Source organism: Camelus dromedarius, chromosome 24 (genome assembly GCF_036321535.1).
Source record: "Camelus dromedarius isolate mCamDro1 chromosome 24, mCamDro1.pat, whole genome shotgun sequence".
NCBI lineage: Eukaryota > Metazoa > Chordata > Mammalia > Artiodactyla > Camelidae > Camelus > Camelus dromedarius.
This window is the reverse complement of record NC_087459.1, coordinates 5483494-5509942: the sequence shown is the minus strand read 5'-3', so window position 1 is coordinate 5509942 and position 26449 is coordinate 5483494. Positions and strand designations below refer to the sequence as shown.

The following is a 26449-nucleotide window of genomic DNA, read 5'->3' as shown; positions in this document are numbered from 1 at the left end:
GGAGAAAGTTTCCTGCTAAGGCAGAAATTAAAAGATCTCCACGCTCCGGAGCTCCAGGGTTTAGTGCGGTATGCCTTTGAACGGTCTGGATAACAAAGGCTCTCAGATGCTCTTCTCTCTGAGTGCACAATTTAACCTTAGACCAATTCACCTTCGAGGGGAGATCCTCTGCTAATGTTCCTATCAGCCCCTGAGTATCAGCTTCCATCTGAGTCATTTCCTGGTCCTCCGCTGGAGGACCTGGGAGGATTTCTGGCCATCCGTTTCTTCTGCGAGGGAGGCTGTAAAAAGCTACTCATCTTTCTAATTTCTCTCTAAATTCAGTAGGATCCTGCTGTCCAGGGAACATGAATTCTTTGGGTGGGGGTCAGGATACACCTGTTGCCAGAGAATTGGTGCCTGTCTCGTGAAAGTAAGAATTCAAAAGCGAGCCAAGCTAACGTGAGAGTAGATTTATTCAGGGAGATACTCGCTCCATAGACAGATTGCAGGCCGCCCCGGAAGGTCAGAGAGGTGGCCGTAGAAGATACAAAGGCAGGATGCCATCCATCGCCCTCAAAGGGACAAATGACCATGAGGTGTGGGGGTGGTTAGTATTTATGGGCCGAGTAATTTCGCTAATGAGTGGGAGGATTATTCCAACTATGCTGGGGAAGGGGCGAGAATTTTCAGGAATTGGGCCTCTACCCACTTCTTGGCCTTTTACAGTCAGCCTGAGAACCATCGTGGCATCTGCAGGTGTGCTGTGAGGCTCAAGGTCTACTGGAAGTCCAGCCTTCCACCATCTTGGGCTGAGTTGGTTCTAACCAGTTTACATCATATCCTCAATTGCGGTGTCATTCTTTTAATGGTTGTGCCCTGCTCCCTTCCCTGCTGTCTCACATCCACACAAGAACATCGCAGAGGGAAGGCCTGCAGCTGGTAGAGCCTGATTGCAGAGCCCAGTAACATGAGCCTCCCTGTCCACCTTGGATGCTTCTGCTAAATTCACTTCCTGGCTTTCAGCATTTATGTGAATAACCTATAGATCCTGGGGCTAGAGATCGGGCAGGAGCGCTCTTTGTAATAAATCTTTGTAAATCTTCCCTGGAAAGGGAAGTTAAATCAGGCAGGTGGGTGTTTAAGGGATTTGGGTTGGAGGGGAGGGGAAGGAGTTTTGAGAGTTTAAGGAATTTTCTGAGGAGGTGGGGCTGGACTTCAAGAAGGGAAATTTATGTTTGTTGATTGAAAAAAAAAAGCATAACGTGAGAGTTGTGGCTTAAGTTTTATTTGGGGCAAAATGAGGACTGTAGCCCAGGAGACAGCCTCTCAGCTCTAAGGAACTGCTCCAAAGGGGTGGGGGGAAGGGCAGTATTATGTATGATTTTAGTGACGTGGGGGACGCGCAGTCAAGCACACATTTAGGCAGAGGTTTTGCTGCTAGTCAGGAGGAGCAGATGTCACTGTTAATGGTTTCAGTGCTTTTCTAGATAGGAGAAGAGGTAAGAACTTGGACTCATAAAATCTTCTGAAAATATGTAACCATCTGAAGGCCTGTCGCACCAGTTTTCCCCCAGAGCACAGAGCGCCTCATTCCTGGTCTCCTCCCTGAACTCCTCGCAGGGTCTGTTGAAGGCCAGCGGCCGCAGTGGCTTGTGATTTGATCCTTTAGAGGTGGGCAGCGAGTGCCAGGCTTTAGCTAGCACATTGAATGTGGGCTTAAGGTTTTGTTCTGAGTTTCATGTCTGTTTCTTCCTAGTTATCAGGGATTCCCCAAGGCCGGCGTTAGACGCCTTTGTGTCCACCTTTTAATTCAGTCTTTCCAATAAGACAATTGTGCAGGATGAGAGCTCACTAAAGACATTTTTTTTTTCTTTTCAACAAAGCCAGTTCGAAGGATGCGTCACCTGGCCATTGATGGGTAGTATCCTCTATTCATCTCATTAGTGACTCAGACCGGTAAGCCTTTTTATGGCTAAACCAAGGGCCTGAGCGGTATCCCAAGGGAGGGTGCAGTGGATGTAGCCCTTACAGGGTCCAGAAAGTTCATTCCCAGAGTTAGCCTAAGTAAGCAAAGAACTTCCTTGTCACGGGGGTAAGAGCTGTGTAGTGAAATGGTGTTTCTGGTCTCTCGTGAGAACACAGTATGTCTCCAGTTACAGACCCGCTATTCTACGACACTGGGCAGGTGCTGCTGGACTGGGATGATTCCAGCACTAACAAAGCAACAGGGGCTGAGATGACAGAGGCCCCTCAGGACTGGGACCCCTTAGGACAGACCCCCCGGGAGCTGGCCCAGCTGGATGAGGAGAATGCTGCTTGTGACTCTGTGACTCAGCATCCCTGTTTATCTGACTGGCCACCGGATGCTGGTCCTGGCACCTTCTGGGTGGCAGAGACCAGACAGAATAGTCCCACTGGCCCCAAGCCAAGCCCTGGGGACCCAGAACAGGATGAAAGGAACCCCTGATCTAGTTTTGCTGAGAGGACCCAAGGCAAGTTTTGTCTAAAGAGATGCTGGTCTAGTAGGAACTGGAAATTCTACACCGGTCTGTGAAGCCAGCTCAAACCACAGACTTATAGGACCTATGCCTGAGTTCTCCTTTCTGGTTTTTCTCCTTATGACAACTGACACACAAGACAGAGACAAAGGAAAGCATTGACCATCTCTGGGAAGACAGGAATCCATAGAAAGTAAGGGTCTTCCTAACAAATCTTTACCAAAGTCACTAGAACTCAGGAATCAATTCACACCAATATTTTCTCCTGCTAATTTAAAGTTAGAGAAAGAAAAGGGCTCTTACCATCCTTGCTCCCATTGGACGCTGCAGGCAGGGGTTCAGGAGGACGACCTGGTCAGAAGTCTTGTCATCTGCTGACACTTATCAGAGGGCCCGGCACCCATAGCCAAAGCCTCGGGTCCATCCAGCGAGGAGCCCTGCACTGGCGCCGACGCCGCACGGGAGGAAGACTTTTCCTTTCTTCCCTTTTGGGTTCTTTGGCCATCCTCATAATTAATTGACATGAAACAAATTAACAGGAGAAAAACAAATTTCATTTCCTACCTACGGGGGCCTCATAAAAACAGGAGACTCAGAGAAGTGCTCAAGGCAGGCAGCTCCTTTATACCTTTTCGGCGAAGGCACAATCAATCTGTGAAGAATCGACAAGACAAAGAAGTTTGGGCTGGGGGTAGCCAATTAGCGGGGGAGTAGCAAGGTTTGTGTAGCCAGCCTTCTGGGCCCTAATTCCACGTCTCTGCGAGAAGGGTGCCTGCTCCCCTCCTGAGGCAGGGAGGGTACCTTTCACGTGGGAGACGTCTTTCCTGCTTCCAGGGGAACGAAGGAGGGGCAGAGCGTCCTTCCCGCCCGGGCTGTTTCTTAAGTAACTTTAATTCAAGATAATCAGTGTGCTTAAGTGGCAGCCTTTGGGGTGACACAGTCTGGTCATTTCCATCATGTGATGCACTGAATAATATGTAACGGATATAGATACATGTAATAAAAATGTTACAACTGCAACTCTAAGAACAAGCGGTTTTGACCCCTAACTACCTGACAGGTCGTTACTGATTTCATCTCACTTAATACTAACGCCAGCCTCGTGGTATCAGAACTGATATGAATCCCATTTTCTGAAATACAGAGACAGAGGCCCAGATAAGCTGCCCAGCAAAGCCGCATAGCTCTTCAGTGACAGAGTCAGGATTTGAACCAAGGTCGATTCATTCCTGAGTCCTCTCTCTCACGGAGTCTGATCCGCACGTGAAGATGACATTTACGTGCAACCCCTTGTGGCATTTTCCCCTCAAATATCGGCCTGAATTACTTCATCATCTTAATATCACCAAGTGCCCACTGTGTCACACTCCCTCAAGAGGCTGGCGTACTAATTTGAGAACCAAGCTATCATCTTTTTTTTTTTTCTTTCTCTCTTAATTTGAATCCTTTTACGTTGACAGTGCAGGAGAAGCAGCTCCATTTAGGGGACATCAGATATAGGAGATGCCGGGAAAACATGAGTGGCCTCAGAGGAAGAAATAAAAACTCCCTGCGGGAGATGCAAGTTCCAGCCCTGGTTCCTCTTTCGGCTGACCTTGAACCAGATGAATTCTCCCGGCATCTTATCAGACTGGTACATTTCCTGCTCTAGCCCCCTCTAGGGGTTGTTTTAAGGCAAAGATCAAAACCAAGCATTAACAGCAACACAGCAGCCACAAAAACCCAAAGGAGGCTGTAGATAGGAAAATAATCGTAAGGGCAGCTACACTATTCAAACAGAAGACTAAGTGTCTTTTGAGCAGGGACCTGATTAACTGTGAAGCTGCTGGGTGTAAACTCACCTGTCTGCACCCTGATCTCCTGATCTGCCGTGCTGTTGCTTAACTGGAGTGCACTAAACTTCAATTTGATAATTGCCTCCTCAAATCCCTTAATGAAGGTGCCTATCAAAATATAAATAATTACCCGGTGATTTTGTATTTGCAAACTCTACCCTAGCTGTTTATGCTTCACCGTGCTTCGAATAGGAAGTTCAGGGGCCCACCTCACTCTTTGCTAAGTCGTGGAGGCGGGGAGGGGGGAGATTTCTAGAGGCCAGAGGATGATGGCACCTTCACAGGGTCCCCACTCAAGGAGTCTGCTTTCACCTTCGCTCCCTCTCAAGGGGAGACTCGGTTGGTTTCTCTTGCTATTTATAGATCCAAGGGAGAGCAGCCTTTCTCTCGGGGCTGGTGGTGCAGACATCTTCCTCATCGCAGGCTCTGCCCTGGTACTTTCAGTGGGGAGGGTATAGCTTGGTGGTACAGGGCATGCTTAGCATGCGTGAGGTCCTGGATTCAATCCCCAGTACCTCCACTCAAGATAAATAAAGATAAATAAACAAGCTCTGCTCTGGGACTTTGGAGGGGTGGAGTCGGGGGAGGGTAGAGCTCAGCGGTAGAGCATGTGCTTTGCATGCATGAGGTCTTGGGTTCAATCCCCAGTACCTCCGTTAAAGGGTAAAGATAAACAGGTTCTGCCCTGGGGCTTTCAAGTCCAATGGCAACCAGCGAACGGTGCCAGGGGTCGCTGTGAGCCCGGGTTAGCAGCTCCTGCACTTGCTTCCTCCTCAGGAATCTGTCTTGCTCTTTGGACAGTGTCTACCTTAGCTCATAGAAGGCACACCCCCCTCTCCCCCCGGACCTGTTCTCTTTCCTATTCACAAGAGCCCATCCGCGGAAGTGCTGGGAATCGTCCAGGAGGCTCAACACCAAAAGCCAGAAAAAAACAGAAAAGCGCAGAAACCTTACCCGATGTGGCCGCCTCTGTCGGGCTGCCTCTCTGAGCATACCGCTGGAGAGGGGGTGTGTTTATCTGCTGGGTCTTGAAATAAATGAAAAGGGAAGCAGCATCGCTGACAGAAGCCAGGTGATGAATCTGGGGCTTCCTGCGATGGTATTTTTCTCCTCCGTACTGCTTTTAAGCAAACTGACTTGTTGAGAGAGTTTGCAGCTGACAGCTCCTCCAGAAGTATTATTCTTAAAAGCTGCACTGAAATTATTCACCTCATGTAAAAACAAGTGCGATTTACATCTAATACGGGTAATTACTTTTACAGTTAATTAAAAGCGCTCTCATTAAACTCCTGCTGTGATGCCAACGCATAGCTCTTATTTGCAAACAGACCCGGGGTTTGAGCTCACCTCTGTGACAGATTGCTCCTACCTGAGAGGGGGCTGCCTTCCTCCGTATCAGATTTAGTCGTGCTGAGCCAACTGCCCAGGGTTGCCAGGCTCCCACCAGCGCGCTCTTGTCCCCTGATAACCAAGCTGCAAAAAACGTAGCAGATAGAGGACAAAATAACTCATGGGACGTAACAGGGTAATTCTCAAAAGAAGAAGTCAAAGTTCAAAAATGAATGTCCTGCTATCTTTATTTACAGAAAAGCTGAGTTTGGAAATGGTTTTGCGGTCTTTCCTGCTAGTAACCCTCCCCAAAGAAAAATATCTCCCCCCTCCTTAAAATTTGTCCGAACATTTAAAAAGTTGGCAGTGTTTCATTCTGACCTAGCCAACTAGACTCCTCTCTTGGTTGAATGGATTTATGTTCAGATCTTAAGAGAGTTTACATACTTTTTTTTTTTTTTTTTTTTTGCCATTTGTATCATTTCAAGATACATGGCTCTTAAATTCTCAGCTTTCTTCACATTTAGATTGAAACTAGTGTTTTCAGAATATCCTGTACCTGGAAACAGGGAACTCTGTCCTACAGAACCTTTTAAAACACATACTAATAAAATGCCTCCTCAGACGATCACATTTCTAGTAAGTAATTATGGTTTATTAATTAAAAGTCGTTTGAGACAAAATCCGAGGGAGCAGAAAGATTGTGATATTTCAAGAAGTTTACAGACCCCATGACTTCGAGGCTCTGGTATATTGCTTGGCGCTTTTGATATCTTGCATGGTTATTTGCTACCATCTGCTGGCCACTTGTGATATTGCAGGGGCTGAGCCGATTGTGCGTGAAGATTATGAAGTGGGTAAAATGCGTCAGTGCGAACGCTTAATACTATTCTTCATGTATTCCGGTGACCTTATTTGAGTCTTAGTCTTTAGAGTTGAGTGACCAGAGACTGAAGAATTCAGCTAAGAGGCATACGTGACGTTGAATCTGCACCAACTCTGGTTGCAGGAGTGCACAGTCAACTCAACTTTTAAAAAGTTGGGGAGAATCATTATCCTTAAATAAGGCAATTAAATTTAGAACACTGATTTAAATATTCAGATTCAAGGGCAGTATATGGTATTAGGGAAAGCAGAAAATACATAGCAGGTAGACCACATGGATTTCAGTCCCTCTTGTATCATTAATACCAAAGCCACTTCCTTCTACCCTGTCTTTGATGATACCATTTTCTCATATGCAGAAACGGAAGCATTGGGCCAATGAAGGGTTCTTATGGCTTATAGTTATTTTCCAAGTCTGCGTCTTTGTGAAGGTCAAAAAAAAAAAAATTAAGATCTCGGATTGCAATAAATCACCGATATGTTCCAAATCTTACAATCTAAACTCATCTTGGTTGGCTTCTTTTAAATTTGAGGAAATTGTGATGCTCAGAGCAATAGAAAACATGTGTCCAAACTATCAGAAAAATTGCTGTTGAAAAGGAAACCACTTACAATGGAAGGGGAACAGGATATGCATCTCAAAATGTGCTTCTTGGGCAGGAAGGATTATTGGGGAGTGGTTATTTTTGAGAAACTGCAGCTATAGGAGAATCTCTGAAAACAGAGTAGAAGTCACCCTTTTGTGAAGGAAATAGACCTTGATAGGAAAAAAATCTCCATTTATAGAGAAGAATGACTCTAAATCTCTAGAAACTCTCACCGATGGAGAAGGCTGTGACTTAAATCTGGATCACGACTCTGCCCTCGCTGACGGTGTCTTTCCTGGTGCTTCTCCTGTGACTGGCCTTCACACACCTGCATCTTCTTTTACCTTCAGCTGGAGATGGTACCCAAGGTGGTGTTTGAGCCACGTCTGGGAGCTTCTCAGTTCTCCTGGGTATCGTCTGTGTGTACAGGAGGCATACAGTCATTAAATGTCTGTTTTCCTCTTGTTAAGCTGTCTTTATGACAGGAGGGGCTCAGCCGGGAACCTAGAAAGGTAGAGGGGAAAGTATTTTTCCTCCCCTACGTAACGTTGACTCAGAGTTTAAAATGCACTTTTGAATTCTTTTTGGAGTGTGACGACGAAACGTATTTTTCCTCCATGTTAGAATCTGTCCGCCGGTAGCGTTTATTTTCTGCACGAAAAGAAAGAGCCAAACACTTGGATTTCTTCCCTCGGTAGAGGAGTAGTTGATCACGAGCCCTGTTTGGACTTGTCGGATGAACCCTTGGCTGCATTCCCCCCAGCTCCCAAGAGACGACTTAAGCTGTGGGTTTTTCCCGTGAAACGCTCCCTGGGACTTGGCGAGTATCTGAGTCCAGGAGAACACTGCTGGGTCAAAGATGCATTATCCTGACTTAGGTCTTATAGCAAACCTCAGGACCCTGGTCTTTTCTTTCCATCGCCCTTCCAGGGTTGGTAACGGGTAAGTCACCGATTTGGAGGTCCCGGGGACTGTCTTCTGAAAACACGAGGGCACGGCAGCTCACGGCCACGCTGGGATCTCTGGGAAGGGCTTTTCCTTCTGCCCCAGTCCTTGGGTTATTACACAGGGTGGTCTCCCGATGGTGCCTTTCTTTTCTCAGTGCTGAGTAACAGAGTCCCAGACAAGAGAGATCCACGAAGGGAACTCCCTGAGGCTCTCGATTCCTCTCCTGTGCTTGTTGTAAAAAAAAAAAAAAAAAAAAAAAAAAAGGGTCACGCCCTGGGCACTGCAGAACAACAGAAACGTGTCCTCTCACGGTCCTGGAGGCCAGAAGTCCAAGGTCAAGGTGTCAGCTGGGCTGTGCTCCCCCAGAAGGCTAGGAGGGGATCCCTCTGGCCTCTTCCAGCTTCCAGTGGCCCCAGGCGTCCCCGGGTTTGTGGCTGCATCAGCTCAATCTCTGCCTCTGTCTTCACATGGCCTTCTCTCCTCTCTGTCTCTTATTGGACTTAGGGCTCGTGCAGATGATCCAGGATGACTCACCTCAAGATCCTTAATCATCTCCTCAAAGACTCTGCTTCCAAATAAGGTCACATTCATGGGTTCCAGTGGTTTGGACATGCACGTATTGTTTTGGGTGGGGGTAACAATTCAACCCCTTACAGGTTCCTAGCTTCTCAGTCTTCGGAATCTCATTGGCAGGGATGTCTCTCCACCTGTCCCCCGGGACCTTTACTTTCCAGGCTCTTCAGAGCTGTGAGAAACGTTGATCCATGGTCCGGGATGACAATGCCCCTTCCTCATGGGCAGAAATAGCCCTGACCCACAAAAACCATCAGGAGCAAGCAACACACGAAGCTCAGGAGAAAAGGGACATTTCCTGTGAGGTGGAACGGCTTCTGAATGGAACAGACACACGCGTGCTGTGATGTCTAAAAGCCAGAGGAACTGAGGAGCCTGGGAAGAAAAAAAAAACTTTAAATATAGAGCTGCTTTTAACTTCTCAGTACTCCACTCAGAACCGTGTCTCCCAAGGATTTTTGGAAGATGCTCTCAATGCGAGCTAACGTTTATTGATGGCTGGCCATGTGCTAAGACCCTGAGCGTATTCACTATGCCTTCCAGTCAGCGAGGCAGCTGTTATGATAGCCTTTGTTTTACAGGTGGGAAAACTGAAGCACAGCTGGTAGAGCCCAGGGATTTGGACCCAAGCGGTATGACTCCACAGCGTGGGCAGGTTTCCATCTATTTTGGGAGCTGAGTGACTGTTGGGGGTTTCCTAGCTACAGAAAGGAGGATGGCTGACTTCTGTAGGGAAATTGATTGCTTGAGGTTGAGTCCATGGCTCCAAACTCATACTTAACCCTTAAGGAGTTGAGCTGTTCTCCAAGCGGAAGTCTTCAAGTGAGGAACTTAATCAACTCCTCCGGTTTGGAAAAGGTCAGGTCAGAGCCCATCTGGAGACACCCGCTCTCCACGGAGCCATCGGAACAATCATTTGTTCCTGCCAAAGTGACATGTTTTCCACTTGGAGTCCAGCATCGTTCAGAAGAAAGTCCCGTCCCCTGGGTACCTCCCGCGTCGCTCTGCAGCGGATGACAGACCAACAGTATCATCTAAAGAAAAAAAAAAAAAAAGAAAAATCCGGCATGGGCTTAGTGGATTAATCCTGACAAGGATAAATTGAATAATCGCAGGGAAATGGCAAAAGCTTTGGATTCTACCAGATGGCTTCTTTCCGTCTGTCCCTTGCGTGGGTCCTCGGTGGCAGACTGAAAAAAACAAAAGGTTGCCTTTGCTTTGCTGATCTTGTTAGTCATTGCTGCCATTGCTGCGTGGGTCCGTCAAAATCGGACACGGACTCGTTCTTGCAAACTCAACGTATTTCCACTCGAGGAAGGAAGGAAACTGCACACTTCCCTGGGTCGGAGCAGCATCAAATAGGGACTTGCCCTTCCCTACCTCATTTCTAGATGGCATCTCCTAGGTTTAAAAATAACCCAAGCTTTCATCACCCCCACGCCAAGTGAATCTCTGCTTTCTCTCTCTCCCCCTCTGTTTTGTTTTTAAATGAAGCATAGTCCGTTGACAATGTTGCATCAATTTCTGGTGTCCAGCATAATGTTTTCAGTCACACATGAACATACATTTATTTCTTTTTATATTCTTTTTCATCATGGGCTACTCCAAGTTATTGAATATAGCTCGCTGTGCAATACAGTAGAAACTTATTTCTTCTCTTTATGCTCCTTAGAGGATGAATTCAAAAAGAGTTCCAAGTGAGAGGTGGGGCATCTCGCTGCCTCTGTGTCCAAGGCCCATCAGAGACCTCGGCCATGAAATGAGGAGTCTGAGTGAGAAAAGCGTGACCCTCCAAGCCCTATGACTGGGCCTTGCGTATCATCTGAGAACCTTGTTGTCTGAATCTGCTGGGGCTCCCATAGCAAAGTACCGCAGGCTTAAACAACCGAAATGGATGTTCTCACAGCTCTGGAGGCTGGACGTCTAAGGCCAGGGTGGCGGCATGGTCCAGTCCTGGGCAGAACTCTCTTCCTGGCTAGCTGTGGCACCTTCTGGATGTGTGCGCGGACGGCCTCTTCTCGGTGCGTCTGTGCAGAGATCAGACACTCTCCGGTGCCTCTTCTTATAACAACGCTAATCCTACCAGATCAGGGTCCCTTTCTTATAGCCTCGTTTAACCTTAATTACGTCTTCAGAAGCCCTTCCTTCTCCAAACAGAGCCACCCAGCAGTTTAGGGCTTCAACCCACGACGCATTTAGGGGGACATGAACATTCCGTCCATCACACTTGTTAAAATGTGGATTCTGATTCAGTATCTATGGGGTGGAGCCTGAGATGCTACATTTAACAAGCTCCCGGTGATACTCTGGTTGCTGGAGGTAGACTCCACTTTGGTTTTTTGTTTTTACTGAAGTATAATTGATTTACAGTGTTGTGTTACTTTCTGGTGTACAGCATAGTGATTCAGTTATGCATATTGTAAATACATATTCTTTTTCGTATTCTTCATTATAGGTTATTACAAGCTATTGAATATAGTTCCCTGTGCTATACAGTAGGACCTTGTTGTTTGTCTATTTTATATAAAGTAGTTAGTATCTGCAAATCCCAAACTCCTAATTTATCCCTCCTTCCACCCCTTCCCCTTTGGTGACCATAAGTTTGCTTTCTACATCTGTGAGTCTGTTTCTGTTTTGTCAGTAAGTTCATTCGTGTCATTTTTCTAGATTCCACATATAAGTGATAGCATATGGTATTTTTCTTTCTCTTTCTGGCTTATTTTACTTAGAATCACAGTCCCTAGTTCCATCCATGTTGCTGCAAATGGCATTATTTTATTCTTTTTTATGGCTGAGTAGTATTCCATTGTATAAATATACCACAACTTCTTTATCTAGTCATTTGTTGATGGACATTTAGTTTGCTTCCATGTCTTGGCTGTTGTAACTAGTGCTGCTATGAACATTGGGGTGCAAGTGTCTTTTGGAATTAGAGTTCCCTCTGGATATATGCCCAGGAATGGGATTGCTGGATCATACGGTAAACCTATTTTCAGTTTTTTAAGGAATCTCTATGCTGTTTTCCACAGTGGCTGCACCAAATTACATTCTACCAAGAGTGTAGGAGGGTTTATTGTCTGTGGGCTTTTTAATGATGGCCATTCTGACTGTATGTCATGATACCTCATTATAGTTTTGATTTGCATTTCTCTGATAATTAGCGATTTTGAGCATCTCTTCATGAGCCTCTTGGCCATCAGTATGTCTTTGTTGGAGAAATGTCTGTTTAGGTCTTCTACCCATTTTTGGATTAGGTTGTTTGTTTTTGAGTTGTATGAGCTGTTTGTATATTCTGGAACTTAAGCCCTTGTCAGCTGCATTGTATGCAATAATTTTCTCCCAGGTAGACCCCACTTTGAATGGCCAGTTCCTCCTATTACCCCTGTTTTACAGATTAGGGAACCGAGGCTTTGAAAGGGGAAGAATCTTGCCGAAGGCTGCCCAGCTGTTACATGGGGGAGCCACACTTGGGGTGAGGGACTCTGATGTCAGGACTGGAACTACAACACTGTCCTGCAGCCTCAGCCCTGAGCCCACAGTGGATCCCCCGGGCACAGATCTCTGGCCCTTGCCCCAGAGTTTCAGATTCACTAGGTCTAGGAAGGGGCCCAAGAATATGCAGGTGATGCTGCTGCTGCTGCTGCTGGACTGGGGACCACACCTGGAGAATCACCACTGTGCTGCTTTCCTAGATATTCTTGCTTTAGATGACACTGCCTCCCAAGAAAAGGATGACACTTGTGGCTTGAATTACACAGACCAGCCACCATGACTTAAATAAGATCACCTGAAAGAACTGGAAAGTGCCTGGTGTCAGGAGACCCTGGAAGACATGAGCTCCATCTTTGTGTGACCCATGGTGAATTACCCAATCACTCACCTCAATTTTCATTCAGTAAAACTAGTCAAAACCACAGGGAGGTACCACCTCACACCTGTCAGAATGGCTGTCATCAAAAAGTCTACAAGTAACAAATGTTGGAGAGGGTGTGGAGAAAAGAGAACCCTCCTACACTGTTAGTGGGAGGGTAATTTGGTTAACCACTATGTTAAACAGTATAGAGTTTCCTTAAAAAACTGAAAATAGAACTACCATATGATCCAGCAATTCTATTCCTGGATATTTATCCAGAAAAAAACCCCAAAGCACTAATTAGAAGAGATATCTGCACTCCCGTGTTCATTGCAGCATTATTTACAATAGCCAAGATATGGAAGCAACCTAAGTGTCCATCAAGAGATAAATGAATAAAGAAAACATGGTGTAGGTATACAGTGGAATATTACTCAGCCATAAAAAAGAATGAAATCATGCCATTTGCAGAAACACAGATAGATCTAGAGAATATGCTAATATGCTAGAGAGTATGCTTACTGAAATAAATCAGACAGAAAAAGACAGATACCACATGATATCACTTAGATGTGGAATCTAAAAAAAAATAATACAATTGAGTATATGTGCAAACAGAAACAGGCTCACAGATACACAAAACAAACTCATGGTTACCAAAGGGGAGAGGGAAGGGGAGGGGCAAATTAGGGGTATGGGATTCACAGATACAAACTACTGTGTATAAAATAGATAAGCAACAAGGCTACATTTTACAGCACAGGGAATTATGGTCATTATAATAACTTTGAACGGAGAATAAGCTGTAAAAATATGTAAAAATACTACTATGCTGTATACCTGAAACTAATATAATACTGTAAATAAACTCTACTTCAATTTAAGGGGGGGAAAAAAGAAAGAATCCAACTTTGTTTGGCTTGTGGGAGTTTAGAGACAAGTGTGAAAAACACCTTTTAGAGTTTCTGGCACTGAAGGTACATTCAGTCACTGCTCAGGGCTTCAGCCCCACTTAGCTGGTAGCAAAACAGACTGTTGCATAGAAAATGCAGTCTTTGCCTGGTGACATTGTCTCCTTTTGTTCCACTCTGGATTCATGTGGACCTGGAATTTGCTGTGCTAAATAAATTACTATGGTGATGGCCTTCCACTTATACCCACACTGTCCTAATGATGCATTGGCAGAGGAAACCCGCCACTTCTGGGTGAGAGAATAAGCCTTTCTATAGACCCGACTTACCCAAGATGGAGGCACTATTGTTTGCGGACCCCTGCACCATCCTGCCACACCCATAGTACCCCGCCGCCATTGCTAGCACACTCAGGCCATTGGAATGGTCCTCCACCTCCATCTTCCCCTCACATCCCACGTCCGGTCTTTCATGACATCTGTTGGTCTAGCCACACGCTGACCCCCTTGTCACCACCTCCCTGGCCACCATGAATGCCAGACCCCATTATCTTATACCTGAACTCCTGCAGTATCCCCCACAACTGGTCTCCCCTCTTGCCCTTTTGGTCCTCAGTTGTCTATTCTGTTAAAACAGAAGTCAGATAATATCTGTTCTCTCTTCAAACCCCCTCAGTAAAAACAACAAAGTGCAGGCAAGGAGGTGGAGAAGCTGGAACCCTTGTGCACTGCCTGTGGGAGTAGAAAATAGTGCAGCTCCTATGGAAAACCAATATGGAGGTCCCTCAAAAAAATTAAACCTTGAATTACCATATGATTCAGCCATTGAACCTCTAGGCATACACACAAAGGAACTGAAGTCAAGGACTTGAACCGATAGGTGTATACGCGTGTTCATAGCAGCATTATTCACTATAGCCGAAGTGTGGAAATAACCCAGTGTTACCCCATGGAGGAGTAGATAGTCAGTATGGGGTCTCTACATGCAATGGAATATTAAGAAATCCTGACATATACTACTACATCGATGGACCCTGGGTGAAGACATTATGCTAAATGAAATAAGCCAGATGCAAAGGAGCAAATAGTATATGGTTCCACTTATATTGGTATTAAAGACTGAATTATTCCCTACTCTCAAATTCATATGTTGAAGCCCTACCCTCCACTATGACTGTATTTGGATACAGGGCCTTTAAGAAGTCAATTAAGGTCAAATAGGGTCCTAAGGATGGGTCCCTAATCCGATAGGACTGGTGTCCTTATAAGAAGAGAAAGGGACACCAGAGATCTCTCTTTGTGCTCCCAGAAGGCACAATGAGAAGGTGGCCATCTACAAACTGGCCAGAGAGCCCTCATCAGAAACCAACCCTGAGGGCACCTGGAGTTTTGACTTCTAGCCTCCAGTATTGTGAGAAAATACATTTGCATGGTTTAAGCCACCCAGTCTGTGGTGTCTTGTTATGGCATATGATAGAGTGAGATACTGAGGGTTGTCAGATTCAGAGAGACAGAAGGCAGAATTGTGGTTACCAGGAGCTGGGGGCTGGGAGAATGGGAGCTATTGTTTAAGGGTTATGGAGATTCAGTTTGGGAACATGAAAAAGTTCTGGAGATGTGTGCTGGTGATGGTTGTACAACAATGTGAATGTACTTAGAGCCCCTGAACTGTACACTTCAAAATGGTTAGATTACTAAATGTTATGTTATGTGTAGTTTATCACAGTAACACCAAAAGTCACTCTAGTGGTCCCTCGCCACTCAGAATAAAACCCAGTGTCCTCCGCTGAGCTCACCTCCGCTATTTTCCTGATTTACCTCCCTCCAGCCACAAAGGTCTCCTTCCTCTAGCTTGACCGTGTCCAGCACATTTCTGCCTCGGGGCCTTTGCACTTGCTCTTCTCTCATCTAAGATGCTCTTTCCCCAGATGGCTTCACAGCTCATGCCCTTACTTTGTTCAAGCCATTACTCACTTGTTGCTTCTCTTTAAATTGAAAATCTTATTCCCTTACCCTCAGCATTTCCCTTCTCTCTGCTTCATTTTTCTTCATAGTACATTTCCTCTTCTAAAACACCAACCATTTACTGATATTTCTTTTCTGTATTCTGTCTTTTCTAGCAGAATATAAGCATCACCAGGGCAGGACCTTCCTGTGTTTTGTTTGTTGAGTCTTCCATGCCTAGAGTGAGACTTAGCAAGTGACAGGTGCTGAATGCATATCTTTTGAACAAGTAAATGAATATCATGATTGCTTGTGTATGTGTGTCTGACATTTCCTCTAACTGGGGAGTTTCTTGAGGGTTGAAACTGTGTTTTTTTTTTCCCACTTTTATTTCCAAAGCAACAAGAAAAAAATTCATGAAAAAGTAGATAGCAATAAATATGGACGAATGGATGGATGATGATGGATAATGGATGTATAGTTGGATGGATGATGGATGGATGGATGATAAATGATGGATGAACAGATGGATGGATGGATGATGAATGAATGGGTGGATGGGTGGAAGGATAAAAAATACACAGTGATGGCTTCGAGTTGAAGGGAGATGGATTTGACTATCCCAAATCTGGAATGGGAGAGAGACAGTAAGTCTGATTAAGGGCAGTCTCTGCTGATATGGACAGAGGTGTCTGGGGGGGCATATTATTTTATGAGCCATCAGCTTCTCTTTGTTGTGGCCTCTGAGCCATAGCTTTTGCCTTCACCCCACATCTGCATGTAATAAAGCTTAGTTATGGCATCCATATGTCTCTAATGCAAACACCAGGGCATATACTTCTAAAAAGCGCTATAAAGAGCAATGGCTCGAGAAGCAGCCCTTGCGAGCGTGAGCTCTTTATTATTTTAAAGGGCATTTCAACGACACCGCTGAATGTTCCCTGACCATAATTCTGACTCCTGTCCTTTCTCTCTCTTTTCCCTCCTCTCAGGATATCAAAGCGGACTGCAGTACCTGTGCGGAAATAGAGGACAGAAAGGTAAGTCAGTATTTTTCATCCTTTTGGTTTCAAGCAGAACGAGAACTCTGTGACTTAAACCCAAGTGTTTAAGGCATGCCTTGCTGGACGCTGTCTTGCAAAGGTGATCCATGTGCTGAGCGTAGACACTTAAAGACAATCGTACTTTAAAATGCCTGTTTTGTTTTTTTTTCTTTCTTTGCAATCGTTGTGAGATCTGATAACTTCGATGAAGATTGCATGATGTAATTGAGTGTTACAAAAATTCGCCTTGATTTTTGTTTTAGTCACTTGCTTCTTGGGAAAGTAGCTCGTCAATCCTTAACTCATTTCACATTTTGGTTGACTATCTTTAATGATGATGATATGGAATATGCTGCGTATTACACAGAATTATATACCATTGCATATATTACAGAATGTATAATCATGGGCTTTTCAGGGTGTGTCCTAAAAAAATAGATCTGATCTATGCACTTTGGCTTGAAAAAGAGCCCGTCCCGATTTTCATCATGACCAAGTCATACGAGCAGTGATTTTCTATGTTATAAATGTGGTCATATGATGTTTGGGGGGGCAGCAGAGAAGGGAGGTCATTTCCTACAGATTTTAGAGTTTCCCCCCCATTTATCTTCTTGTTACACTTGGTGTGGTTCTCTTCAGGGAAGGCACCGGCGAGACAATTGTTTTGCACTTTAATATTTTCAGTCTCCCTTTATTGGCAAGAGTTCAGAGAAGTGTCCGTGGCAGAGTGGATTTGAGCAGATCAAATTTTACCTTGAATGCCTCGGCTAAAATGAGGTCAAATGAGTGAATTGAGGGTACCTATCTCCTGGCTACTTTTGACACCCTTCCAAAATTTTGAAAGATGTTCGTCCCTGTAACTGGACCATTATTGTCAAATGTGGTTATTATTTCAAGCAGAGGTTTTCAGCCCTGATTTTGTGATAGCTCGGTCATCTGCTGATGAATAAGGCGGCGAGGACATCTCAAAAACTAAATTTTTAGCTCTTAAAGAGAAGGCAGTTGCCATGCAAGATTTTAAGGGCCATTCATCTCATCACTTTGAAAGGAGTAATGAGACAGTGGCTTAAATCCGCACCCTGAGATGTTAGCTTAGTTCCAGCTGTGTGTCGCTCTAGTTTGCAGGCAAAGGTGTTTGTTTCCATGCGTATTTGCGTTCGCTGAGGGTTTACGTGCTGGTGTCCTTGCATGCGTGCATTTTGTGAGTTGGACCAATGGAATTTAGGCTGAAGATGCATCCACAGCCCTTTTTATCTGTTCCCACCAGCTCTGCCATCAGGAATCTGCCAGCAGCCACTCTGCTCCCCATATCCCAGTAAAAGCCTGTTCCCTGCCCTGCTTCCAAAGTTCAAGGTCTTTTCCCTTCCCTTGGATTAATGGAATTCACAAGTGTGTTTCTGTTTAGATTTTTTTTTTTTTTTTTTTTTTTTTGTCTGTTGGTTTTGTTTTACTTTCTTTGCCCATAGTGTTTGAAAGATACCGGGAGAACTGAGGCTGTTCAACAACATCCTTTCTATATCATCAACACGATAAATGGACAACCAGGATACTCTCTGGGCAGCGCAAGGCGGCCACGCAGCTCCACTCTGCTATCCAGACTGCCTTTGGTTCATATATCATGACGGGAATGATCCCCCAAGTCTGTGGATGCCCTCGGGTGATGACTGGCGGGAAGAAGTCATGTGTGATCATTCTGTACCTAGCTTCAGCTGCTTACAAAAGAGCGACCCAGACACAAGCACACCCAGAGGCATTTCTGTGCATTGGCATAGACTGTTGGCTTGAGTCAGACACTTCGAATGGAGCCTCATTTCTAGAGGACTTTCCTGTCTTTTTCTAACCTTGGCCATACATGGCTGATGATCTGTGAATTAACTGAATCTTTCACGGTAATTAATTGGGGATGACTTTTGGCAACAGGACCACCACAGCGCCTACTTACAGGAGGACTCCTCTTCCTCTGAATTCTGTTCTGATTGTGTGTGTGTGTGTGTGTGTGTTTGTACGTGTACGTGTGTGTGTGTGTGTGTGTGATTCTTACATTGGGGCTGTCGCCTCTCTGGATCTCCTAACATAGTGGGAAGTGGGAAGGAGGTGTTGGAGGTAGCTCTGCGTATCAGGGTCCCATCTCTTAATGGAAGAGTCAAGATGCAAACCCTAGTCGCCCCAGAGGGCAGTGTCCCCCACCCTCAGTGGGAGAGTGGCCATCCCACCCTCCGGACAGTGACGCGGCGTCAGGTCACGCGGGCAGACAGCCGCCTCGGCGTCTGGACTGCTCTTCCTCCCGTGTCTGGAACGCACTCTGGACTTCTGTCACCCCGACGTATAATTATGAAATGTCACCACTGAAGTGATGACACTTGCTCGTGTATGGGTGTGCGTCCCTCTCCATTCATTCCGAATGCTTCGGGCGAAGTCCGTAATTTGATAAAGTGGAATTGAAGTGACAAGAGATGACAGAGGTGCCAAAATAATAAGTCAGCCTGCCTCTGAAGAGGCAGCCCCTTGGCCTGAGTGGGGTTTTTTATGAAAAACTGAGTGCTCCGAAGGAGAACTGGGAGAGGTTTTTTTAAAGCTCAGTTTCCTTTAGTTAAGGAAGCTGAACGTGGTGTCTGTAGGACAAGACGGCTTCCCAAGAATGACTTCCGTTCTCCTTTTCTCCTTCCCCTTTCCCCTGCTTCCCCCTGCCGGCCTCCCTCCCCGAGTTCTGCATGCTGGGATGTGCTGGTGTGCTCACATCTGTCTGCACCTTTGTGTGTGGCTGGGCATCCTCTCCATGGAAGGATCTTAGACAACACAAGGTCTACAGTTTCCCGTAGTGCCCGCTGGCGTGTCCCCCCGCTGCACATGCCGTCAGCGTCACGCCTTATCCCCTGCGCTTCCACTCAGCAGGGCCGCTCACCTTGAGATGAGCCCTTTCCCCGTTGACTCCTAGACCAGATGTAGTGATGGCAGATAAATGGTGAATTTCAAGAGGTGAAGAGAGCCCTCATCTTAATGAAAAGCCATCAGATCTCCCTTCCTGGTCCCTACACGGTCAGTCTGGGCTGTGAGACCATTGAATGAGGGGTTTTTTTTGCTTTGTTTTGCCCTCCGTTTCTCTCTTTGTTGGTTTGCTTGTTTGTTTTATTTTAACATCCTCGATGTCTGCTCTCCATCAGCCCTCAGTGAGCTGGCTGGCATTTAGGGAACCTTGCCCGGCTGTCTGTGGAGGATTTCACGGTGTGGCCTGCTCTGTGGTTTCTGTTTCCGTTTCTCTTTTGCTTCCAAGCCCCCGCAATGAGCAGCAGCCCTGTGACTGGACCTGCTTTTGGATGACTTCCCGGCCGTTTCCTAAAATCCCCCAGGCAATGTCGATGTCACAGGGAGATCTTCGAGGCGGGAAGCACTTTCCTCCCAGAAGTGGGATTGTTTCCTCCCAGAGGCGAATGCAGCAGAGCTCACTGGGATTTCGCAAAGACGATGTGAGGTCACACCCATCCCTCGGGGCCCCTGCACATCTGGCCTTGCAAAACCTCCTGCGTTTGACATCTCCAGGACCCCGGGGTGCTGGTGGGGAGCGGAGGCATTTAAACTCATTTTTGTTTGTGCTGTAAAATCCATCTGAATTTCAATACTATGATGAAGACCTCGGCTCAGGTGGTGAGAGCAGGGGCTGATGGATCAGTCGAGGGGAGAATCTGTCAGGAGGAGACGAGGGCCCATTTGTCAAAGGCTATAAACCCAGACAGGGTTTCCTCTCCTCACTTACGGCCTGGCCTGGTGCGGCGAAACAGTTTCAGATCTGCTATAAAATTGCCTGAAAGGAGTTTGAGTGGTTTTCAAAGTTAAGGCGACTTTCAGGTTGGGTCCGATCAAAGCTGGTGAGTAGGAGGTAGACACTGTAGTGCCGTGGTTAACGCTGCGAGTTGGGAGCTTTTCCTGTTTCGATACTTACTCTGGGTCTGGCATCCTTAAGTGCCGTCGGATACTTACAACAGCTTGTGTCTGACACACTGTCAGTAGCCCCGTTATACACAGGAAAAATGGAAGCTCAGAGAGGTTAAGTGACTCGCCCAAGATCACTCAAGTTACATTCCAGGCCGGGACTTGAACTCAGAGACTCTTATTTCGGAGGCTGTGTCCTTAGTCGCGATGCTATACTGCCTTACACATGTGTGGAAAGTGAATTAAATGTGCAGAATGTGGGATTCACTGTTTCCAACGGATGAGTTTCTGCCTTCACCCGCAGCTGAGTAAATAATCTAGTTTTCAATCTGGGACATCCTTTCAGCCTTGACATTTTATTTTATTTTAAAATTTTATTTATTTTTATTCTTTTTGGTGGCAGAGGGGGTAATTAGGTTTTTATTTACTTATTTTAATGGAGGCACTGGGGATTGAACCCAGGACCCTGTGCACACTAGGCACGCACTCTACCCCTGAGCTATCCCCTCCCCCTGCCTCGGCATTTTAGCTTGAGCCGATTCACAGTAGAAATTTATCACAGTTTTGTCAAGCCTGAGCCTCCGGTGAGCCGTGGGTGCCCGGCTGGGAGGACCCAGGACATCTTCTGGTCTTGAGGACAGGACACAGTGGCCCCAGAATGCAGTCCTGGCTTCCGTTTCCAACAGATCCAGCTCAGTTTCTAGCTTTTACCTTTCCAGCAGCATCTATGCAAAGATGAGAAAATTCCATGCTCAAAACACGGACGTGCACAGAGCGCACTGGTTAAAACCACAGGCTCTGAAGGCGGAAGGTCCAGGCCTGAATCCCCGTTCTCCCACGTCGAAGCTCCGGGACCTTGGGAGGCCTTCTCACCCCAAATCAGTCTCCATTTGCCTATCTGGAAACTGGGGACAATGAAATCCACTGGAAAAGCTGAGTTTGAGGTATCGACAAGATAGTATGCAGAGCAGCATGTTTTAAGCCTGGCACAAACTAAGAGCTCCATCAGCTGCTGCTACTTTTTTTCTTGTCTTCACACATGTCCACACCCACAGGTGTTCCGTGCCGTTTATAATTAAATTCATTTCAAAAAATGAGTCCCCCAGAAAGTGTTACAGGGGCTCAGGGAAACCGGCAACCAGTGGGACCTAGCGGGCTTCAAGGGTATCTTACAGGAGAAGGGATGCTTGGCCTAAGCCAGGAAATAACAAAGTCACCTGTCTGCCGGGTCCAGGCAGGACTCGTAAATGACTGAAGGGAGAGAGAGGATGAATGCTGGGCGGTATGGAGGTTGGGGGGCAGCCTTGGACTCAAGGGCAGCGGCTCCACGTGCAGGAGCTGTCCTTCAGCTGCCTGTTGCCATGTGGAGTGTAGGTTCAGTGGTACCATTTACTAAGCCAATCTGGAAATCTGTACGTTAACGTCAAAACCACTAATTTTTAAACACCGTGCAAAGCCAAATAAAACGTATTTGCAGAAAAGATTCAAGATTCAAGGCTTGAGACTTACAAACTGAGTCTCAGTGGATTAGGGAGAGGTCTTGTGTGTGTAATTCCAGTGGTGGTGTCTGTTGAAGGCTCTCTCGGCAGAGGTAACGGCGTGGTCAGTGACACAGAGGCGAGAAAGAACGGGGCAGGCTCAGGGTAAACCCGGGTCCAGCGTGAATGTCCAGGCGTGGCTGGAGGGGAGACTGGTGCGGTGAGTAGGTAGGAGACCGTGGAGGGTGTTCGTCATGCCAATGGATTAGAGCTTTGCGTCCATCTCCCTCCCACTGGAAGAGAGAGTCAGACAGGGCAGGTCCTTGTTGGATGAGGCCAGAATTGTATGGAATCAGGGAGGTCATTGAAACTTTGAGTGACTAACTTAGCCAAAGAGGGAGTCATGAGGGAAGAGGAGGTGGGGCCAGAGCACAGAGATGGAGCCAGAGGCTGGCCCTGGGGAGCGCAGGGATGCAGGGAGCGGGCGGCTCTGGCTAGAACAAGCCGATGTCAGCCAGGACTCTGGGAAATCATGGTGCTGGGAGGCCAGCCAGGTGTCCTCTTGCTAAAGGTGTTTGACGAGGGAGGACCACGTTCCCTGCAGGCCAGCACTGCCCACGCGTGAGACTCAGATGTCAGCTGATGGATGAGATGTCTGCAGATCAAATCACTTCATGAAGAAGTGGCGGAGTTGTTCTCTTGTCACCTGTTTCTCAGACCTTGGGATTACATGGGGGAGACATCATTTGGTTGGTTTTGGTTTGTTTTGTTTCTTCTGTAACAAACCTGAAGGCTGGCACATTTGCTAATGTACCTTTTAAACAGAGAGACCCAGAACCCTTGACAAGGAATTCTAATATCTGGCTGTATGTTAGTAACATTGTTTTACTTCTGAATGAGGGTTACATTCTTTGTATGACAAAGGACACTGCTCTTTCCTTTCACTTCAAAAAACGATTTTCTTTTTAAAAAAGTCTACTTATGATTTTAAAAAATAATCTTAAATCTAGTAAGAACGAAACAATTGAGTTAATGTCATGAAAATCAGATTCATGTAGAAAATTCGTGCAAATGGATTGCAAATCACAGGTGTTTAGGAAGCACTGTTTTCTAATGGTGGGTTTGCAATCAGGGAAGATGCTTGGGTTTGCATTTGGGAAGTTTCAAAGTCTACGAGCATACAAGGGTGACCAGAAGAGGGCCAGGATGAAATTAGAAGTCCAGGCTAGAGTGCAGACAGGAGGGCACTGGTCTGAACTACAGCCACCCAGGAGATGGAGAGGAAGGTGTGGATCTGTGAGTGAGTTAATCAGCCCTACCCACGTGGTTTGGTGGCTCTGACCACGGGGTCATGGACAGCTTCATCCAGGAACATGTCAGAGGCCGCTTAGCTTAAGTACCTGTGCGCAGCTGGCTGCCATGAGGAGTGAGGGAGTTGATCAACGTGGACAATAAATTAATCTCCTGGATTTCAGAGGCTTAGGTGCCAGTGAGGTTGAAATGAGCACAAAGCAGTCACCAGGGTTGGTTTTCTATTAGCACTGTTCTCTTGCTGTGGGGATGGGAGTGGATTAGTCCTGGGGCTCTGACAGGCAGAACAAAGACAGAGAAGGCTCACTCCTTACCCAGAGGGGCTCTCCCAGAATGGGAAGCATTCACGGACAAGTTTCTCATTAAAGACTGAAATGAGATACTTAAGGCAGACGAGGGCAGAGCCTGCAGTGAGCACCGTTTGATGAGACGAACAGAATGCATCTGGGGATTGGATTTCTTTCCTGCTCCAAATGTCCTTTGTTGAAGGCTGATTGTGTGTACGCATTACGTGGGAAGAGGCTGCAAGATTCCCAAACACTGTGGAAATGAAAATTAAAGCATCCCGGAGGAATGATATTTGAGTTGCAATTGATGGGGGACAAAAAGGTTAGAGGCTCCCAGGCAGGGTGCGGAGAGGAGAGTCTGGAGAAAGAAACTTTCAGGACTCTGGAACTGAATAGAGTTTTGTGGCTTAAGATGAGGCTGGAAAGTAGAAAAGGGTCAGGTCATCCAGAGCCTTACAAGCATGGGGAATGTTTGTCCTTTATCCTAGAATGATGTATCTTCTTTATCTGGAATGTGATCGGAGCATGTGAAATGATCAGATACATAGAGACAGCGTCAGTGCCTTGTGGGGTCTACTTGATCATAGCTTATGCTTATGCCTGACGGCTAAGACCTCCGATGGTCCCCCCCAGTCCCACTGTCTCTGGTCACAGAGTGGGGCAGAGTTCTCGTACACCAGCAAAGACTTGACCTGCATTGCTTGGCTTTTCTGTTGTGACCCCCCCCCCCCCCAATTCTACATCTCCTGCCAATTCCTCAAGACTGTGCATCTTCTTTAGATGCTGAACTCTCATTCCTGTTGGGCAAGGTTCTCATTCCCAGTGTGTTGACAGCCACCCACCAGCCTGTGGTTTGTCTGTGGTTAGTGCTCACTCTTGCTTCTGCCATCTCCAGCCAAAGGATAGAGCCATTCAGCACAGGCAGAGCCACTCACATCTGGGGACCTGACTCAGCTCCTGTGCTCAGCGTGGGTTTGTGGCTGAGGTCTGGGTGAGACTTGGTGTGTCCACCACAGGTAGACCCCACCCTATCCCTGCCCTCTGCTGGGAAGCATAGGAGAAAGCTAAATGTACAGCCACCACCTTCAGTTTTACGTGAACTTAGGGACTAGCCAAGTGGAGGGATGATAAATCCAGTGTCTGGGATTGTGTGTTCAGAACCTCAGAGAGAAGGGGATGGAAGTCAACGCTGGAGAATAACCTTCACCCATTGCCCCCCAGATGGTGGATACGGGTTGCTACCAAGAAATCCTCCTACGTAATTTGCTTCAAAAGACAATGTTGTATGGTGGAAAAGAGTTTCGGATTCCAACAGATCCTAGTTCTGTTCTTTACTAGCTGTGAGATCTCAGAAAAGTCACATTAGCTTTCTGGTCCACAGTCACACCATCTGTCAAATGGGGATAGGTCAGGCATCCATGTGTTATTCTTGCAGGCTGTATTAGTCAGGACGTATTCCACTGCATGATAGAAAACCAAATTGGACTAGCTTGAGGGAAAAAAAAAAGACAGTTCTGAGATCAAATGACAGTAAAATTGGGCTATCTTCTGGTCAAACTTAAAATTCAAATGAGATGACCACGGAAAGAGAAAGCGTCTTTCCCTATGGTTTTGGCACAATTCCGGAGGGTGACGACACACACTGGCTTCACCCCAGTCACTTGGCTGTGGGAAGCAGTCTCTGCTTGCCTGTTTGCCTCCATCCGCAACCGGAAGTGGGAGGAGCCCCACTGGAACCACTTAAAACAGGAGAATAAAGAAAACCTTTTTTATTTCAGAAGAGGAAATGGGTAGTAATGATTGCACCTCACATGTGTGGAACCCTGACTGTATGCCAGACATAGTTTTTGGTGCATCCTATGACTGAATCCTTACAGAGATCCTATAAGATACTACAATATTGATCCCCGTTTTGCAGACATGAAAACTGAGGGAAGGAGGAGTTAACTAACGTGCCTGACATCAGCCAGGCAGGCAGTATAGGATGGGCTTCCAACCCAGGGGGTCTGCTTTTGGTCCTGAACCCTGAGGCTGTGCCACCTCTTTGGAGGCTGCTGCACAGGAAAAAACACCAAACCAAAAAAACAAAAACAAAAACAAACCCGACTCCTGAATGCACCATGGGCTCAGCGCCTGGCTCACAAGGAAATGATGGCTCTATTTATGAGAATTATTGGTGCAGGGCACTCGACGGAACAGAAATAGCCCGGGCCGTTGCCAAATGACATTCTGTGGTGCATCTCCTACACGTAATTTCCCCTTAATAACGCATCCTAAGGTATTGTCCCGCGGTCCTCAATGAGTCTGCACTTCAGAGTGATCAGAATACTCGTGGGTCCAGTTACTGCCTCACGGGCCTGCAGGGCTGAGGGTTATTTTTGCAGACGAGAGCCTCTGAACTCCAGGACGGGTCTCTGTGCCTGCCTTTTCTATTTTACCTGCAGGGTAACTGATGCTTTCTCTCTTACTGAACTTTGAAAATGAGATGTGAGTCATACTTTCCCTCTTTCCTTTATTTTAGGAAAATTTGAAGGTGGTGGTGGAGGGGGAAGGCATGTTAAAAACTGGGAGAGCTGCTCAACTGGATGTGATGTGCAGTTAAATTCATCTCTGATGGTCTGGCAACCCAAATGACAGATGAGGAGGGGTTCTGGGGACACTGAGCAGTACCCTGAGCAAAGATGTAACACAGCGAGTGCCATGAAAAGCTATTGAGTGGCTCCGGCTATGTGTCTGTTACACCCTCTTGTCAGCCTTGAAGTTGGCTTTGGAAAGCTCGTTTAAAGAACCACAGGTGTGACAGACTGGCTGAGAGCTTCAGCGCCTGGGTTTGGACCCCAGCTTGGCTACTTCCTAGTTATGTCACCTCTCAGATGCTCCAAGTTGTCATCTAAAATGGATAAGATAAGAATAGCTACTTTCTGGGATCGCCATGGGACTCAGTGAGCTTGTGTACTTGGGGAACAGAGCATCCTGGCTGGGTGCTGGGTACACCTTCAATGAAAGCAAGTGACCTTAGTGTTGTAGCCTTATGTTTGCTTTCCTCCTACTCTTTCTTA

General features: G+C 46.5%; 1 protein-coding gene across 11 annotated transcripts in view; it reads left to right on the top strand.

Moving 5' to 3' along the window:
- The window catches only part of RBFOX1 (RNA binding fox-1 homolog 1), a 1985071-nt gene that overhangs the window by 1093514 nt on the left and 865108 nt on the right, over positions 1 to 26449 (top strand). For all 11 annotated transcript variants that reach the window (XM_064478203.1, XM_031433195.2, XM_064478206.1 and 8 more), the window contains one exon: positions 16337 to 16384. In XM_064478203.1, the coding sequence (XP_064334273.1) occupies positions 16337 to 16384 (48 nt within the window). The remainder of the gene's footprint in view (positions 1 to 16336; positions 16385 to 26449) is intronic.